This window comes from Peromyscus eremicus, chromosome 1, assembly GCF_949786415.1.
Source record: "Peromyscus eremicus chromosome 1, PerEre_H2_v1, whole genome shotgun sequence".
NCBI lineage: Eukaryota > Metazoa > Chordata > Mammalia > Rodentia > Cricetidae > Peromyscus > Peromyscus eremicus.
In genome coordinates this window covers 61,730,069-61,747,853 of record NC_081416.1, presented here as the reverse complement: position 1 = coordinate 61,747,853, position 17,785 = coordinate 61,730,069, and the positions used below count along the sequence as shown (strand labels likewise).

General features: G+C 50.1%; 2 protein-coding genes across 2 annotated transcripts; both read right to left on the bottom strand.

Annotated features, from left to right (window-relative positions):
* Positions 1–4,854: 4,854 nt before the first annotated feature.
* LOC131898693 (interferon-induced transmembrane protein 3) lies at positions 4,855–6,043 on the bottom strand. Its single transcript, XM_059249915.1, has 2 exons — positions 5,686–6,043; positions 4,855–5,163 (listed from the first exon to the last, which is right to left on the bottom strand). The coding sequence occupies exons 1-2, from the start codon at positions 5,932–5,934 to the stop codon at positions 4,999–5,001; spliced, it is 414 nt and encodes a 137-aa protein (XP_059105898.1). The 5' UTR covers positions 5,935–6,043; the 3' UTR covers positions 4,855–4,998.
* A 4,868-nt stretch (positions 6,044–10,911) lies between these two features.
* On the bottom strand, positions 10,912–11,755 carry LOC131904345 (interferon-induced transmembrane protein 3-like). The gene is made up of 2 exons (XM_059255496.1): positions 11,606–11,755; positions 10,912–11,052 (listed from the first exon to the last, which is right to left on the bottom strand). Exons 1-2 carry the CDS (start codon positions 11,753–11,755, stop codon positions 10,912–10,914), a joined length of 291 nt encoding a protein of 96 aa, XP_059111479.1.
* Between the last annotated feature and the right edge of the window lie 6,030 nt (positions 11,756–17,785).

The following is a 17,785-nucleotide window of genomic DNA, read 5'->3' as shown; positions in this document are numbered from 1 at the left end:
GGATTCTCTCTATGTCTCCACCTTCCACCCTAAGGACTTCAGAACAAACCCCTCCAGCATGTCACCCCTGGGTTGGAAGTTGGGACAGTGCTTAGGCAGATGCCAGGAAGCATACAAGATCCCACTCTAGGGACTCTGGTGGTTAGGGTGGTACATCAGGAGAGCAGGAGGCCCTCCAGTCATGTTCCCTCAACCTCTCCTTCATCCATCCTGCCATGCACGGGAAGTTACTGGATAGGTTAAAGCGGCAAACGATTTGTTGTGTCCTTCACCGCAAAGGAACTTTCTTTGATTCCACAGTCACTCAGCTCTCTCATTGCTTCTGCCAGGAAAGACATGAGTTCCCTGTGTGACCATTCTTCTACAGGCTTCACGTGTGTGTGTGTGTGTGTGTGTGTGTGTGTGTGTGTGTGTGTGATGTGTGTGTGTGTGATGTGTGTGTATGTGTATGTGTGTATGTGATGTGTGTGTATGTGTGTATGTGTGTATGTGATGTGTGTGATGTGTGTGTACGTGTGTGTGTGTATGTGTGTGTGGTGTGTGTGTGTGTGTGTGGTGTGTGTGTGTATGTGTGTGTGTATGTGTGTGGTGTGTGTGTTTTATGTTTGTATGTGTTTCTATGTGTGTGCATGGTGGGTGTGTGCATGTGTATGCATGCATGGTTGTGTGTGTATGTGTCTGTGTGTGTCTGTGTATGTGTGTTTTGTGTTTGTATGTGTTTCTATGTGTGTGCATGGTGGGTGTGTGCATGTGTATGTATGCATGGTTGTGTGTGTGTGGATGTGTGGATGTATGCATGGTTGTATGTGTGTGTCTGTGTGTGTGTGTGTGTGTGTGTGTGTGTGTGTCAGGTGGCGGGGAGGGGGGGTTCCTAGTCTGATTTTCTGTTGTTGAGGTAAACATGATCAAAAGCAACTTGGGGAGTGCCTTAGTTACTTTTTTATTGCTGGGATAAGACTCTATGACCAAGGCAACTTATAAAAGAAAGCGTTTAATTTGGGCCCCCCAGTTCCAGATGGCCAGAGTCCATGACCATCACAGCAGGATCATGGCAGCAGTCAAGCAGGCATGGCACTGGAGCAGTGATTGGGGGCTCATATCACAACCCACAAGCGTGAGGCAGAGAGAGAGAGAATGAGAATATGATGTGGACTTTGACACCTCAAAGACCACCCCATCCCCCAGTAACACACCTCCTCCAACAAGGCCACCCTCCCAGTCCTTCACAAACAGTTCTACCAGCTGGAGACCAAGTATTCAAATATATGAACCTGTGGGGGAGGGGGAGCAATCTCATTCAAACCACCACAGGGAGGAAGGGTTTGTTTGGCTTTTAGGTTACGGTCCATCATCAAGGGAAGCCAAGGCCGGGACAGAAGCAGAGAACATAGAGGAACACTGCTTGCTTCTGTGGCTCACTCATCCTGCTTCTTAAACAAACCAGGAACACCCGCCCAGGCTGGGCCCCGCCACATCAATCACTAATCAAGAAAATGTGGTGTCGGAAAAATGGCTCATCAGTTAAAGCTCTAGCTGCCCTTCCAGAGGACCTGGGTTTGACTACCAGCACACATGCAGCAGATAACAACCATCTGTAGTTCGTGTTCTGGGGAGTCCAACGCCCTCTTCTGGTCTCCATGGGCATCGCACACACACGTGGTACACATGTACACATGTAGGCTGACAACCAGACTGACCTGCAGGGCTGCCTAGGAAAGGGCATGGACGGCAGCAGAGGATGTCCCACAGTGAGGGTGGTCTTAAAGCTAGTTTCACCTTGACACAAACTAGGGTCACTTTGGAAGAGGGAAACCCAACTGAAAAAAAAAAAATGTATCCACCAGATTGGCCTGTGGTCAAGCCTGTGATTCATGTTCTGGATTGATGACTGTGCTGGCTGGTTTTGTGTCAACTTGACACAAGCTAGAGTCATCTGGAAGGGAGGGAGCCTCAATTGAAAAAATGCTTCCCTAAGATCCAGCTGTGAGGCATTTTTTAAATTAGTGATTGATGGGGGAAGAGTACAGCCTATTGTGGATGGTGTCATCCTTGGGCTGGTGGTCCAGGGTTCTATAAGAAAGCAGACGGGCCCGGGCGGTGGTGGCGCACGCCTTTAATCCCAGCACTCAGGAGGCAGAGCCAGGCGGATCTCTGTGAGTTCGAGGCCAGCCTGGGCTACCAAGTGAGACCCAGGAAAGGTGCAAAGCTACACAGAGAAACCCTGTCTCAAAAAACCAAAAAAAAAAAAAAAAAAAGAAAGCAGACGGAGCAAGCCAGTAAGCAGCATCCCTCCATGGCTTGTGCATCAGCTCCTTTCTCAAGGTTCCTGCCCTGTTTGAGTTCCTGTACAGACTTCCTTCAATGGTGGACGGTGATACGAAGTGTAAGCCTAACATCCCTCCCCATGTTGCTTAGGTCTAGGTGTTTCATCACAGCAATAGTAACCCTAAGACAAGGACTGATGTGAAAGGGCCCAACTCACCGTGGGCGTTACCGCCCCTGAGAAGGTGGTCCTGGATGCTCTAAGAAAGTGGGAGGAGCAAGCCATGAGAGGCAAGCCAGTGAACAGCTCTTCTCCAGACAGAAGTTGCTTTTGGTCATGGTGTTTTATCACAGCAGTAGAAACCCCAACTAAGACAGAGAAGTGCTCTGCGCATGAAAGAGGCTGTGTGGGGGCCCTAGCTATGGCTCTCAACGGGGACAGTGAGGTGCTGTAACTCTTTTTTTTTTTTTTTTTTTTTTTTTGGTTTTTCGAGACAGGGTTTCTCTGTGTAGCTTTGCGCCTTTCCTGGGACTCACTTGGTAGCCCAGGCTGGCCTCGAACTCACAGAGATCTGCCTGGCTCTGCCTCCCAGTGCTGGGATTAAAGGCGTGTGCCACCACCGCCCGGCTAAGGTGCTGTAACTCTTTCACCTGGGTTGGGAAGATTCCCAGGCCTGCAAAAAAGCTCCAGGACCCCTTCCCTCAGCAGGGGGTGGGGTGGGTCAAGTCTTGACCATCAGCATTTCCAGTTATCCTACCCTGGAATAATTCAGTTCTCAGGATTTACTTCTGTCAGGGCTGAAGCTGTAACGGAGACACTGCCCAACGTTGCCCTCAGTAGCCTGAGGAGTTCTTTCCCCCTTAGGCTCTTCCATTCTGGTAAAGCCTGACCCTTGACAACCAAGAAACATGTCCGGACAAGACTAGGTTTGTTGAGTATTAAGATGGGAGCCATGGTGGTACACACCTTTAATCCCAGCACTCAGGAGACAGAGATAGGCGGATCCAAGTTCGAGGCCAGCCCAGTCTAGAGAGGACAGCCAGGGATACACAGAGAAACCCTGTCTTAAAAAAAAAAAAAAAAAAGGTATTAAGACAGTCATGTAGGCAATTTTGGCTTTATCAGGTTTCTTGACTCTCAAACTAGATCCCAGGATGGGCTTCCTCCTCCCTTCCCAGTCCTCCTAATTTCCCATCTGTATCCTGCATCCTTTGTACCCTGTTAGTACTCAGTCGACCCCCAATAAGACAAGATCCCTTTATAACAGTGCCTACTGGGAAACCAAAACTGGTTGGGGGTGGGGTGGGGTGGAGGATGGCCCCCAGCAGAGGGGCCTTGTCATCTTCCACGTCTCAGAGCTAGTCTGTGAACCACATTTCCCAAACTTTTCTTTCCACACACCCTCCCAGTGAGCGGGGCATCCTGTGAGGTTGAAGTAAACAGGCACGCTGCACTTCCCAGGCAGCTGCCTTTTGGAAAGGGCCCCCGCTTCTTTTGTTTCCCTCCCTGGTGGCTAAATTCCCTACTGGGCAGGTCAGCTCTGTCAGAGACTGGGCTGGAGGACAAGTTGGGGTCCTGATCCGCTATGGGGTCTCTGCCATCCTGGACGAGAAGCCCAAACCCTTTATAACTTGCAGAGGTGTCCCCACCCCTTTCTACTGAGTACTGACACCACCCCCCACTCCTGGCAGCGACCACTATAACGCCCCCCCCCCCCGCACCACCCCCTTCCAGCACCCAAGGTGTTTCAGACCTACTATGCTGCCTGGGTGTTGTGGCTACACTGGAACCCGCTACAGTGGTACAAAGGCGGAGTCCCATAAGCACAGGGAGAAGACCCAGCAACTCTTGAGGTGCTCGCCTCTGGGAACCCGATAATAAGTACCCTTGGAAAGGCTCCTGTGGGGTGCATGTTGGACTCCAGCCACCAACAAGGGAGACAACGCCCACCCCCAGGAGATTCATAAGCCCAGTGCCCCTAAGTGAAGTGGAAACGTGGGTACTAGGGCTACTAGGACCCAAGAAGTGAGTCCTACGTACCGTGGCAGAGGAGACGCGATTGGAACTCTTCCCTACCGGGAAAGGTGGGTGAAGTCCACGTATCTACAGAACGCCGGCAGGGGGCGCCAGGGCAGTGAATCTGAACCTTGTTTAGGGTCAGTCCAGGCTCCAGGGCTTAGACTAAACTGCAACACTGCTACGGGACCAGCAGGGGACACCAGGCTCACACAACACCCAGCAAGTCCTAGACAGGGTAAACCCAGGGATCCACGGACCGCATGGGGAGAGCACCAATGGAACCCGTGACCCATCTTGTCTGGGTCAGAGTTTTCTTCTTCCTGAAAGGAAAGGACCCTGGCCTGGTGGTCCTCCACTTCTGAACTGGACTGGGTGCCATAGGAATATGGAGCCAGGGTTGGATGAAGTTCAGGTTCTCCCTGCCTAGAGCAGGCAAATACCATCCAGGACTTTGGCCAGCAAATGTCCACAGCAGTAGGCCAGATACCTGCCAAATTGAGAATAACCAACCTGCCCACCTCAGAGAGAGGAAGATCAAGGTTAGTAAGCTGAATACGACCAGTCAAAGCACGGTGGTTACCATGTGCACTTTATTGAGTCCACTGTGGACAGGTGTGTGAGTGTTACATCTGTATATAGTGAGGGGTAAAGGGGCCAGGAGGAAGGTAGTTATGCATGGTGGAGTAAATGTCAGGACCAAAGGCCAGAATCCTCTGTTAAGTGTAAAGACGACTAGCAGAAAAAACAATGCAGAGGACAGCCACGATGGTAATAACAACCGTGAGGATGCTGAGGACCAGGGCGCTGATGTTGAGGCACTTGGCAGTGGAGGCGTAGGCCTGGGCTCCAGTCACATCACCCACCATCTTCCTGTCCCTAGACTGGAGCAGAGCAGATGGTCAGAGGCCATGGAGTTGCTGGGCAAATGCCCTGACAGTTTCCTTATCATACTCCCTGTGGACTGCATCTCTCCCACTTCAGTCAGGAACGTTTTACGTAGGCTGACTATGCAGGAGGCCTAGGACTTGCTGCTTACCCACCATCAAGTGTTGTTCCCCATGAATCTCCAGGGCATTTTCCACACAGGCTAGCACCCCAGTGTGTAAGGTGAAGGGGCACTCTAGGTATTCCTCTAGACTGGGTGGGGACAGTCTGAGGCCAGGTCCCCAGGCAGCCTCACCCTGTATCTGCCCTAGAGTCTTTAAGCCCACATACATACACACACACACACACACACACACACACACACACACACAACATGCGTACACACCACAGAAGAATGCACACAAACATTTTAAACAAAGACCCCTTCCCCCCTCACACCTAGGTGCCATCTGGGTAGATGGAGCTTCAGGCTCCCACACACCTGCTTACACTACCACTCTCACATCCTCCACACTCACCTTCACAGAGTAGGCATAGGCAATGAAACCCAGGCAGCAAAAGTTCAAGAAGAGTGTGTTGAAGAGGGACCAGACCACATGGTCAGGCACAGCGACCTCTCTGGGCATGTTGATCACGGTGGTCCTGACAGAAGTTGAGCCATGGGGTGCTCCCAGCTCAGCCACCTCATACTCTTCCTTGATTCTTTCGTAGTTTGGGGGATGTCCCCCATTGGCGGCAGTCACGAAGGCTTGAGAAGTGTGGTTCATGGTGCGGAGCAAAACCAGCAGTGAGGGGTAGAGGATGAAGTGCTCTGTGGGTCCACCCTTTCTCCGGCAGTTTCGGTTTCTCAGAAGTTTCCTTTTCCTGAGTTTTAGCTTAATGAGAATTGGCTGGGTCCTGAGGGGCGTGGCCCTAAAAGTCCTGTGGATCAAATTACTTCAGGACTGGATGTCAGGAAGGACTGTGAATCAGGGAAACTTCCTGTCCAGGAACCCAAGTCAGGACTTGTCCCAGGGCCCAAGCTCCACTGTTGATGAGTGAGGGGTCCTGGAGTCTACCAAACTCAGGCTAACAGCTGCAGAACCTCACTGTCCCTGACCAAGGTCCCAGCCAGGCCCCACAGAACCCGCCCTTCTCCCAGCAATAACGGATGCCCCCAGAGCCCACTGCACGCACTCACTCTGGAGGCCTGTTCTACTGGTTTCCTTGCAGGTAGAGGTTGGGGTGAACTGTACCTGTCTGTGTCGTCTTTTTGCAGACAGTGCCCTAAGTGTGGTCAGTAACTGGACTTTGGTGTTAGGACTGAATGATCCAGGTCACATGGCGATGACCTCATGGTCCAGGGCTGGCATATTAGTGCTCCCCCAACTCCCTTTTCCTCCTGCCCTATCACAATTTATTAGAGCTAGTGGAATGGTCACTGAGGACCTTCATCATGCCAGAAAAGCCTTCTTTCTCAAGTACGTGGTGGGGTGAGGGCTATGGTCCCGAAAGCCACCCCTGATCATGCTGATTCAGTTCCCTGACAACAGGGAGGCCTGACCTGGGCTCTCCTGTTAGGAGTTGTATCCACTTTCTATCTTGGTGGCACTGTAAGGACCAAGGTACCAGACCTGCTTCAAGGTGCCTTGCAGCACCCACCTACCCTTCCTAGAGCTCTGAGCCTTGGGGGTTTTGGCTCCCCCAGTCTCCTGGTCCCAGTCATTCCATTCTTTGTCTTCCTAGAGTTCCTCACAGGGATAGCAGCACCTCTTACAGTCACCCCTCGGCAATCCTGTTGTGGGGGCTGGCTTCATCAGCCTCCCTGACAGAGTCCTGCCTGTTGGAATAGGTAGTGTGGTTTCCATGTACTCAGCTGTTCCCTCACAGAGGCGCCTGCGGGCCACAGGCTCAGGGCACCATGTGCAGAGCAGGGTGTTGGTCTGGGGACAGGGACTCTGACTGGAGCCCGAGAGTGCTGGTTTCCATTGGGTTTTGATATGCTTTTTCTTTCTTTTATTTTTTCTTTATTTCTTTCTCCCCTTTTCTTTTTTCTCTCTTTTTTTTTTTCTTTTTTTCATTTTTCTTTTTCAAGACAGGGATTCTCTGTGAAACAGTCTTGGCTGACCTGGAACTCACAGTCACAGAGATCCGCCTGCCTCTGCCTCCCAAGTGCTGGGATTAAAGGTGTGTGCCATCACCACCCGGCTCTGATATGCTATTTCTTTGTGTTCTGTGGAATACCTCTCCAACAAGGCCTACCTCACACTGTTCCTCATACATCCCTGACAGGAAAGTTTGAATCGATGGCCTGCAGTTTACCCTCCCGTTGCCGTTCAGCCACGTGGGAGATGAAATAATACGAGTAACCCCTGAGTTTGTTTTTTTTTTTTTTTTTTTTTTTGGTTTTTCGAGACAGGGTTTCTCTTGTGTAGCTTTGCGCCTTTCCTGGAACTCGCTTTGGAGACCAGGCTGGCCTCGAACTCACAGAGATCCACCTGGCTCTGCCTCCCGAGTGCTGGGATTAAAGGCGTGCGCCACCACCGCCCGGCTTAAAATGTGTAGCCCAGGCTGGCCTCGAACTCGTGATCCTCCTGCCTCCGCCTCCTTCAGCAAATCCTACCGGCGTGCGCCACCACCACCACCGGCAGCCCCTGAGTTTGTAAATGACAGGAAGTGTGGTACTGTGGTCACCACACAATCTGGTTTCAGGAATGTTGGATTTGGGTATAACTTTTTTTTTTTATAGTCAACAATATTTAATTAAACCATACCTCTGTTTACTATGGTCTCACAATATTCCTGAAGTCAAACACATTTGCTTCTGGATGTTTACCCAGTCACAACAGAAACTATACTGAAAGTTAATGGTCATCTCAAACTTTGTGGCCACTTCTCTGCCATCCTCAGTCACTGGGACCCTATTTCCTCTCTCCTGGTGGCTTTGGTGACCTGTGAGGGCTTTGCCATATCCAGGCCTTCACATGTATTCGAACCCCAGACTCATCTCCCTATCCACAGAAGTGGGGAGCTATACCCAGCACTGCATGTATGTTCAGTGTCTTCTCGTGCCCCGCCCCCCAAGTGGGCTGGATAGAGGCCTCTTCCTGTCTGTCTTGCTCCTTCCCATGTGGCACATCCCTTAAGAAACTATCTTTGGATTTTTTGATCTTCTTCATTTGTTCCTATGGGTAATCTCTGCTGCCCCAGGGGTCATCAGAGAGAAAGGGATCGAGAAGCATTGTTGGAAGACCAAGGGTCAGGGCCAGCCTTTTGCTCCATCCAAGATGATCCATTTCTGAGATGATGCACAATTGTTGGCGCTTTATTTGTCCAGTTCTGTCCTGACTCTTCTCACCGGGGACAGGTCTGGCCAGTGTCCTTCAGGAGAGATGGAACTGAGAGGCCATGTTCTCTGGTTTGGTGTCCCTGCACTTTTCAAACCCACAGCATCCTCTATGCGGCATTGATCTCCAACTGGACTCCTATTGGTGGGTCTGCAGAAGCCTGTCATCTCCTACCAGAGACCCTCTGTCCTGTAGCTGCCTAACAGGAGAGGAAAATGGGTGGGAGCAGCACTCCTCAGCATAGCCTGGGGGCAGGGGTTTCTCTGCTGTCTTCTCAGGATGAGACTTTGCTTTGTTTCCTCTGGCTTTGGGTAGGGAGCAACTTGGAGTCTTTGCATTCAGCTGACCACTCTCCCCTGCCCTGCAGGCCACCAACACAATGGGAAGTTGTCATAATTCCATTGCTTCTGCTCCAGTTACACCTTTGGTGAGTAGGAAGTGGGCATGGGGACTCTCCATGGCTGAGCAGCCCCACTGTGGGTTCACTCATGGGTTGTAGTAAACACTAGCCCTGTATGTTCCACTTCAGACAAGTAGTTAGGATGGTGTTTAGTCTGCAGATCATGGCCTGGCTCTGTGCCCAACAGTGCCTAACATGTCTGAGGTTTCCACGCCCTCAGGATAGTTGCCCAAGCATTGTTCATATGCAACGTTAGGAAGGCCTGAAGTGTGGCCATAGGGACTGTGTTCCTTGTCCTGAAGTCTCTACCTACATTCAGTCATGACCTGGGTCTGAGGTTGAGCACTCTGAAGGCCCAGGGCCATGAATTTTAGTGGAGATGCCACACTGGGTCCTTCTCAAAAACGCTTTTTCTTTTTTTTTTTTTTTCTTTTTTTTTTTTGAGACAGGGTTTCTCCGTGTGGTTTTGGTGCCTGTCCTGGATCTTGCCCTATAGACCAGGCTGGCCTCAAACTCACAGAGATCTGCCTGCCTCTGCCTCCCTAGTGCTAGGATTAAAGGCATGTGTCACCACTGCCCGGCTCTCAAAAACCCTTGCCCCTTGGCTGGTGCGCTGAAAAAGCCTTGATTTCTCCCTAGGACTTAGTCTGGCTAAGCCGCTCCCATCCAGTATGATAGCAGCTCTCCCAGTGGGATCCTCTGTCTTCACTGCTATTATGATCCCTGGTTTTTTGTTTTTTGTTTTTTGTTTTTTTTGAGACAGGGTTTCTCTGTGTAGCTTTGCGCCTTTCCTGGAACTCGCTTTGGAGACCAGGCTGGCCTCAAACAGAGATCCGCCTGGCTCTGCCTCCCGAGTGCTGGGATTAAAGGCGTGCGCCACCACCGCCCAGCTGATCCCTGTCTTCTTAAGACAGGCTCAGCTCCCAAGACAATGAAGGGAGTGATTCTGCTCCAGAACCCTGGACCTTGGTGAAGAGGCATCTCTAAGCTAGGTTAGTCTCACAAGATGATCAGAACCCAGGACAAAAACCCAAGTACCAACACAGGGAGACAGTGCCACTCTGGGGCTTCAAAGACTTGTAATCTTGGGGTGCCTAAAATGAGGTGGAAACGCAGGCGCCAAGGGCATCCAGGAAGAGGAGAGGTGAATTTGGAGTACAGACTATGAGTGAAGGGTGCCAAAGCCCATGGAGATCCGCCCTCGACATCTCAGATCTCAGGACCCACAGAGTGATAATGAGCTCCGTCAGCAGGTGGCGCCTGGCAGCAAAGACTCTGTGTTCACCTCCGCTGCCCACCCTTGACCTGAAGTAAACCTGTGAGACATGAGTGAGAAGGTAAGGGTCGTCTCGGTTAGTACATCGCAGCACCCAGCAGGTGTCATAAACAATTGGCCCAGAATCCAAGCCGGAAGCTACCACAGAAATCCTAGACACAGTTTGCCTGGGTCGAGGCTTCTTCCTCCTGAAAGAGGAGGACCCTGGGCTGGCCCTTTATCCCTGGACTAAGGACTCCCTAGCTTGTGACTCTGCACCCTTCCTGGGTGCTCTGGGTATGTGGAGTCAGAGGTAGGCAATGCTTAGTTACTGCCTGCCAGTGCCTGCTAAGTAAAAGAGGACCCTATGCAGGACGCTCGTCAGCTGCTGTCTCCTACAAGAGGCCAGAAGCCTTCCTAGCTGTGAATGCCCTGCACTATACCCCCCACAGCTCCTCTTAGGAAGGAAGCCAGGGAAACCCTGAGTAAGTTCAGCACAGGACCAGTCAGGGAACGGAGAGTCAATGCACAATTGCCACCATATACACTTTATTGACTCCACTGTGAACAGATGTGTGAGGGTACCAATTATGTGAGGAGCAGAGTGACAGGTCAGGGCCACTAGCCAGGATAAGGGACAACTGGGAAGGGCAGAGCACATACAGACTTTCCCCAAGAAAACAGTGTATGAGAGAATTCAGTCCTTTGACTCTGAATTCGAAGAGCACGTACTTCGTGGAGTCCCACTCTTAGTACCCGTCCTCTAACTTTTTTGGCTGCTTACGATGATAATTATGATCAGTGTGATGATGGAGACGACCACAGCACTGATGTTCAGTCGTTTGGCAGTTGTAGCATAGGCCTGGGCCCCAGTCATATCGCCCACCATCTTCCTGTCCCTGGACTGGAAGAGAACAAATGATCAGTGTGGCCTTGGAGCAAGTCATCTGAGAGCCAGGTGCTCTGCCTCAGTTCCCCCACTGTCCTTCCTACCCACTGCAATCTCCTCCCTCAGGTCAAGGACCCCCGCTACCTTTCACATACCCAGACCATCCAGCAGAGCCCAGCACTGTCTGCTCATCCCTCTATGAAGTACTGTTTTCTGTAAGCCCCACTTTCACACAGACTGGTGCCCCATTCTCAGGGTAAAGGGGCATTCCACCGACTAAGCAGTAAGGAGAATTCCTCTAGAGTGGAGATAGTGTTACCCCAGAATCCCTAGGCAGCCCCACTCTTTGCCTACCTAGGAGAGTCTCCAAGACACATAAACCCCACACACACTGTATGCTACACACAGTCTATACACACAAACGTAAGTACATACAGGACACCAAACACAGAGTGTCACACATGCACAAACACAAGGCTATACGTGTCCCAGGTAACCCTTGGGCAGGAAGAGCTTCAATCCCACACAAACCTTCTTGTCCCATCACCCCCACATCAAGGACACTCACCTTCACAGAGAAGATGTAGGCAATGAACCCCAGGCAGCAGCTGTTCAGGAACACTGTGTTAAATGTGGACCAGGTAACATAATCCACTGGGACATTGTCGCTGTTGATGGTAACCACGGTGGATCTCGAGCCAGGGTCCTCCCTGACCATGTTTTGTGCTTAAAGGAAGCTCTTGTTTTAAAGAAGTTAGAAGTTCCTGTGGATAGAGGAGTCCTGGGCGCTTATATGTAATCTTTTGCAGAGTGAGGTCTGGATGCTGTGGGATGGGCTTGGTAGGATATAGCCCCCCTTCTCAACGGCCTCTTTAAAGTTCCGCTTTCTCAGAAATTTCTACTCCTGTTGTTTGTAAACCAATGAATTATCTGGGAAGTGGGATGTGGCAACAGATTACTGACTGCTAATTACAGTAGGAGAGGGTTCTAGAAGGGCAAGGGTCAGGAGAGCCTCTTGTGCTAGAACCCAAGTCAGCGCTGGGTCCGCCACCTCCCTGCTTAGAATAAGAGTCCTGGTGCTTTCTCCAGGCCTGGGAGTCTCCCCAGCCCAAGCCAACAGCTAGACCCCACAGCCCTCGACCATGCCATCCCCAGAGCACCCAAAGCTAGTCCTCACTGTAGGAGCAGAAATTCATGCCCCTTTTACTGGCTGACACTTGATTTGGACCAGGGCTGGAAAGTGCTACAAATCAATGTCATCCTTGTTGTCCCAGAGCCAATGGGCAATATGATGCCTTTCAGGCCAAGGCTCTGCTCACAGGCTGAAGAGGGGCCGTGTTGGGAGATTGGACTGTTTATTCCAGGCACACGGCAGCATCCTTGCAGTGCTGGACTAATGTACTGGGGCGATCCCACCTTTCTTTCCCATCTTTCATCATTTTATTAAAAGACTTGGAGTTTTGGGGGAGAGAAGGTAGATATGGACCACACCTAGTGGGGCTGCAGGAGGTGCAATATCAAGTTGGCCAAGACCTTCCTGAAATTGCAATCTTTTCTTCTTGCCTCAGTACACCCTCACGGAAAGATGGGGAAATCGGACCAGAGAGAAGTAAGAATGTGCCATTCAGTTTCCCCTGAATAGCAGAAACTACCATCCTGGAATGGTCCCCAGCCCTGGCCCTAGGCCCTCTGGTCACACTGCAGAGGTGAGGCTACCTTCTCCTTCTGCTGTTCTCAGAAGCCCCAGGACCAGTAGTTCCCAGCATGGCAAGGCCCAGGGGACCTCCTTGTCCTGTCCTGTCCTGTCAGTCTGGACTTCTAGGTCCCTTGAAGCTACTGTCCTACTGTCCTGGCTCTTTTCCAGGGTGGTTTTTGTGACCGTGAGCCTTTCAAATGTGGTGAGTTGTACTCACCAAGTGCGTGAAGTATAAAAAGCACACACTGAATTTTGAAGACTTGGTATTCTAATATCTAATTGGTTTCAGATCTGGTGCTATGACAAATACCCTGACAAAAAGCAACTTAGGAAAGAAAAAGGGGGGGGGGTTAATTTGCTTACAGTTCCAAATCACCACCATCGTTCCAAGTCACCACCATCGTTCCAGGAAAGAAAGGCAGGAACTCAAGCAGCTAGTCACATCACATCTGCACTCAGGAGCAGAGAGAGACATGCATCCTTGCCTGTTTACCTACCTGCTTGCCCTCACCTAGCTTGCTCCTCTCTTACAATTTCCAGGCGCCCCTGCCTAGGGAATGGTATTCTCCACAATGGACTAGAACTTCCTCTATCAATTAACAAACTAGACAGTCCTTCATAGACAGGCCTCCAGGCCAACCTGATCTAGAGAATTCCTCATGAAGACTCTCTTCCCAGGTTGTGTCAAGTTGACAGTCAAAACTAACACTTCCTTAAAGGGAAAAAAGATACTTTTTAGATAAAGTACAGCACATGTATTTCATCAGTAATTTTTAAAAGATTTATTTTTACAATTTTGAAGTATGTATGTCTTTGGGGGAGTATGTGAACATGAGTACAGATGCCTGAGGAAACCGGAAGAGGGTGCCAGACACCCTGGACCTGGAGTCATCATGCGTCACTGTGAGCTGCCTAACATAGGTGCTGGGAACCTAAAACTTTTTGCTTGGCCAAAATATTAAACTGTGTGTGTGGTCATTTTCTTGAGCACCCAGACCCACTCCTAACATTTCCTTCTTTGGACAGTGCAGCTAGGCATACGTGGACATGCACATGAGCTATGGGGCTTCTGTGTAAGAGCTCTGGTTTCTCGGGACTGACTTGCCACATCCCTGATCATGGCAACACATGCTATGGAGTGGGCTTCTCAACACGTCAACTGTCCAAGGGAATAGTGCAGACTCCTCTCAGCCACAGTCCTGCATGGAGAGCAGGCAGTGTATCCTCCACTTGGGCTGAAAGAGACTAACCCATGTGTAGCCAGACAGCAAATGTATGCAGGGTCCACTTCTTACAGCTGGCTTCATACTCTGGCAACACAGGCTGAGGAAAGATCCAGTCAGTGGGAAAACAGGAATGAAAGGAATCCATGTCAGTCCCTTCCTTCCTAACCAGTGGAAGGTGAACGTGCACAGACCCCAGAGAGTGAGTGTATATAACTGTAGTAGTGCTACCACAGCAGGCCTGCCACCATGAAGGAGCACCCAACTGGGGGCTGGACAGCAAGGTTCCAGAAAGAGATGAGAGGGGCACCCTCATCCACTGAAGTCTGAGGAGAACAGGGGTCCCTCTTTGTGAACAGGCACTCAAGAGCCAAAGTGCAAGGCAACCATCCGGAGGAGAGCTATGAGGGCAGACACTGACTGTTGCCATGTGACTCTGAAATCAAACAGAGTTCCTTAAAGCTGATGACATGTATGAACTAGTTGTACTGTCTCCCGAAATATCAACTCAGGCTGTCACAGCTAGAGCCCCAGTCTGCCTCTGCCTGGTTTCTATTCTGCAGTCTCTGAGACTGGGTATGTTATCACAAAGAATTGAGGTTCATTTGGGCTCCTACTCCTGGAGACTAGAAGTCCCCAAGTTGACCAGCTTCCCACCGAAAATCCCTTTGCAAGGATGGATCCCTCACCATGACAATTCCTCCTCAAGACCCAGTGTAGTGGGATACTGAATATAGTTATGCCAGCTCATGAACGTATTCCTAAGAATACTGTAAGTGCTAAAATTATCTTGGGTAAACTCGTATCTGGACCAGCTATACATTCCTATACAGTGTGTCCCTGACCTAAAGGTTATGAGAACTGCCTGGCCACTGAACTGCTGTCTCTCTGCCTCTGTAAACAATGCTTGCTTACTGCAGAGCCCACAGATACTTTTCTGTATACATCACAATTGCAGGTTTGCCTTTAAAAACTCAAACCAATTGGAGGTCAAGGCTGCTTCCCGCTGCTTCCCACTACACAGCCAAGGATAGCCCAGCCGGCCGTAAATAGAGACTCTATATGACTTATTTGGGCATTTCTGTATTTTTTCTCTTTAGATACCCCACCAGCACCCCTCAACACCATCTAATTGATGACCAACCTCAACATGAACTCTGGTGAAAACCAGCCACACCCAAGCCACTGCCATATCTCTGTCTCCACTGGCCAAAAGGGGCTGAGAAAACTGTGTAGATCTCACAGCCACAAAGAATGCCCTGGGGACAGGGAAGAGAGTATGACATCCCATACACACACCGAGTCTTGTCCAGAAATATCCAGCCCTAGGGTCAGGACCTGCCCTCACCTTCCCAGTTACCATAGGGCCACCCTCACCCTCAAATCAGTCTACTGCAGAACTGCTCATCTGAACAGTTGTGGGGCAGAGTCTGACTTGTAGTCAGAGTCCTGCTTGAGAGGTGATATGCTGAAAGAGAACGGATAGATACAGCATGTACTGTGAAATCACTATGCCAGAAACAGACAGGCATGTTTGTATCTTTCCACAATGTCAGAATGTATTGACGGGCAATAAATTGACAAGCTATGTCAGTTTTATTTGCAGTCATTGGGCAAATGAATCTGAATCTGATTTCCCTCTCACTATGTCTCTGTCTCTGTTATCTGTCTGTCTCTGCCCTCCCCCCCTCCCGCTACCCCCGTTGGCACGCGCGCACACTTGTGTGTGTGTGTGTGTGTGTAGGGTTGTGGTATGTCTGTGTAGATGTCTGTGTGTATGTCTGTCTGTCTCTTCTCTCTTCCTCACTCCCTCTCTCCCTCTAGACATGGTTCTCACTGTATAACCTGGCTAGCCTAGAATTATTTATATAGTCCAGGCAGGCCTCAGACTCCAGAGATCCACCTGCCTCTCGCTGTCCTGGATCTCACTCTGTAGACCAGGCTGGCCTCGAACTCAGAGATCTGCCTGGCTCTGCCTCTGCCTCTGTAGTGCTGGAATTAAAGGCGTACGCTGCCACCACCTGGACAAAACAGGTTTTTGTTTGTTTGTTTGTTTGATTGGTTGGTTTTTTTCAGGGTTTCTCCATGTAGCTCTGGCTGTACTGGAACTCACTTTGTAGACCTGGAACTCACAGAGATCTTCTCCCTCTGCCTTCTGAGTGCTGGAATTAAAGGTGTGTGCCACCACTACTGGGCAGCTTTTTAATTCCAATCTTTGTTGCTGACATTAACTCTCAGGTTACACATTACACTTCACATACACTAGTATCTATTACTGTAGAGAATGGCCACAAGGGGTTAAAGAGGCTGCAGCAGGTTTTGGGGAGTTCTGGTGAGTCTCCCCAGAGACAGAAGCAGGAAGCTGATAGGGCTGTGAAGAGGGTCTCTGCAGAGTCACATAATGAACTCCCATTGGAAGGTGGCTGAAAACACCACTACAGAAACAAGCCCCATGGTCACAGGTTTGAGCTGAGTCTTGGGGTCAAGACAAGCTACAGAAGCAAGGTGCAAGACCACATCCAGACAGATGACTGGGAAGATAAACAGAGGACACTTCAAGTAGGCTCCATCAGCACAGGGTGGATGGGATGTGTATGGGTGTGTGCGTGCGTGTGTGTGTGTGTGTGTGTGTGTGTGTGTGTGTGTGTGTGCACGCGCGTGCGTGCATGTGTGCGTGTGTGCGTGTGTGTGTGCGTGCGTGCGTGCGTGCGTGTGTGTGTGTGTGTGTGTGTGTGTGCGCGTGTGCGTGCGCGCGCAGAGCTGAGCCCCTGGAATAGTTAGGAGTTCTCTGTTGGTTCCTCAATGCTTAGTGGGCAGATTACTGGTAGGGCTGTTATCATCTCAATGTTAGTTGTCTTTTATATGGAGTCCAGATGAGACTGACACATTAATCCCATTTTTTAGGAGACAGAGGCAGAGGCAGGCAGATCTCTGTGAGTTCAAGACCAGCCTGGTCTATATACTGAGTTCCAGGGTGCCATGGCTACCCAGTAAGACACTGTCTCAAAATAAATTAATTAATTAAATAGTTTAAGCTTGTGACTGACTATTCAGGGTTACAGGTAATTGAGAAATACATCTTTGTTATGCATTTAACAAAAATCATAACTGCCAGGCGGTGGTGGCACACGCCTTTAATCCCAGCACTCGGGAGGCAGAGGCAGGCAGATCTCTGTGAGTTCGAGGCCAGCTTGGTCTCCAAAGCAAGTTCCAGGAAAGGCACAAAGCTACACAGAGAAACTCTGTCTCGAGGAAAAAAAAAAAAATCATAACTTAAATATTTCAGAAGCAGATGAAGAATTCAGAGGCAGATAAAGTTGACATTGCTGTAAAAGTTAAAAGTTGTGGCCCTTTTTTTTGGAGCTGAGGACCGAACCCAGGGCCTTGTGCTTGGGAGGCAAGCGCTCTACCACTGAGCTAAATCCCTAACCCCCATGGCCCTTTTAATAGACAGACTTAGACAGGTGGTGGTGGTGCACGCCTTTAATCTCAGCCCTCAGGAGGCAGAGTCAGACGGATCTCTGTGAATTCGAGGCCAGCCTGGTCTACAGAGTGAGTTCCATAGCTAGGACTGCTTCACGGAGAAACCCTGTCTTGAAATTCAACCTCCGCTGCCTCCAAAGGGGGAAAAAATAGACAGGCTTAAGTTCTTTGTGACCAAGAACCTACAGCATGCACACGCGGAGCACACAAGAGCATCTTTATAAAACTTAAAATCTTCCTTCCCTAGGCCAGTAACTTAAAAAAGAAAACCTTTTTCAGTCACTTACTGAGACCAGAACAAACTAAGAAAACTTTGTCATTTTTAGCAGGACAATAAAAGTCTGAT

What these genes read in the sequence shown, in the direction of transcription:
- LOC131898693 (XM_059249915.1), bottom strand. Translation starts at nt 5,934, where the DNA reads ATGAACCACACTTCTCAAGCCTTCGTGACTGCCGCCAATGGGGGACAT. An exon ending in CCTATGCCTACTCTGTGAAG is followed by an intron (nt 5,164 to 5,685) that starts GTGAGTGTGGAG and finishes GCTCTGCTCCAG; the next exon opens with TCTAGGGACAGGAAGATGGT.
- LOC131904345 (XM_059255496.1), bottom strand. Translation starts at nt 11,755, where the DNA reads ATGGTCAGGGAGGACCCTGGCTCGAGATCCACCGTGGTTACCATCAAC. An exon ending in CCTACATCTTCTCTGTGAAG is followed by an intron (nt 11,053 to 11,605) that starts GTGAGTGTCCTT and finishes GTTCTCTTCCAG; the next exon opens with TCCAGGGACAGGAAGATGGT.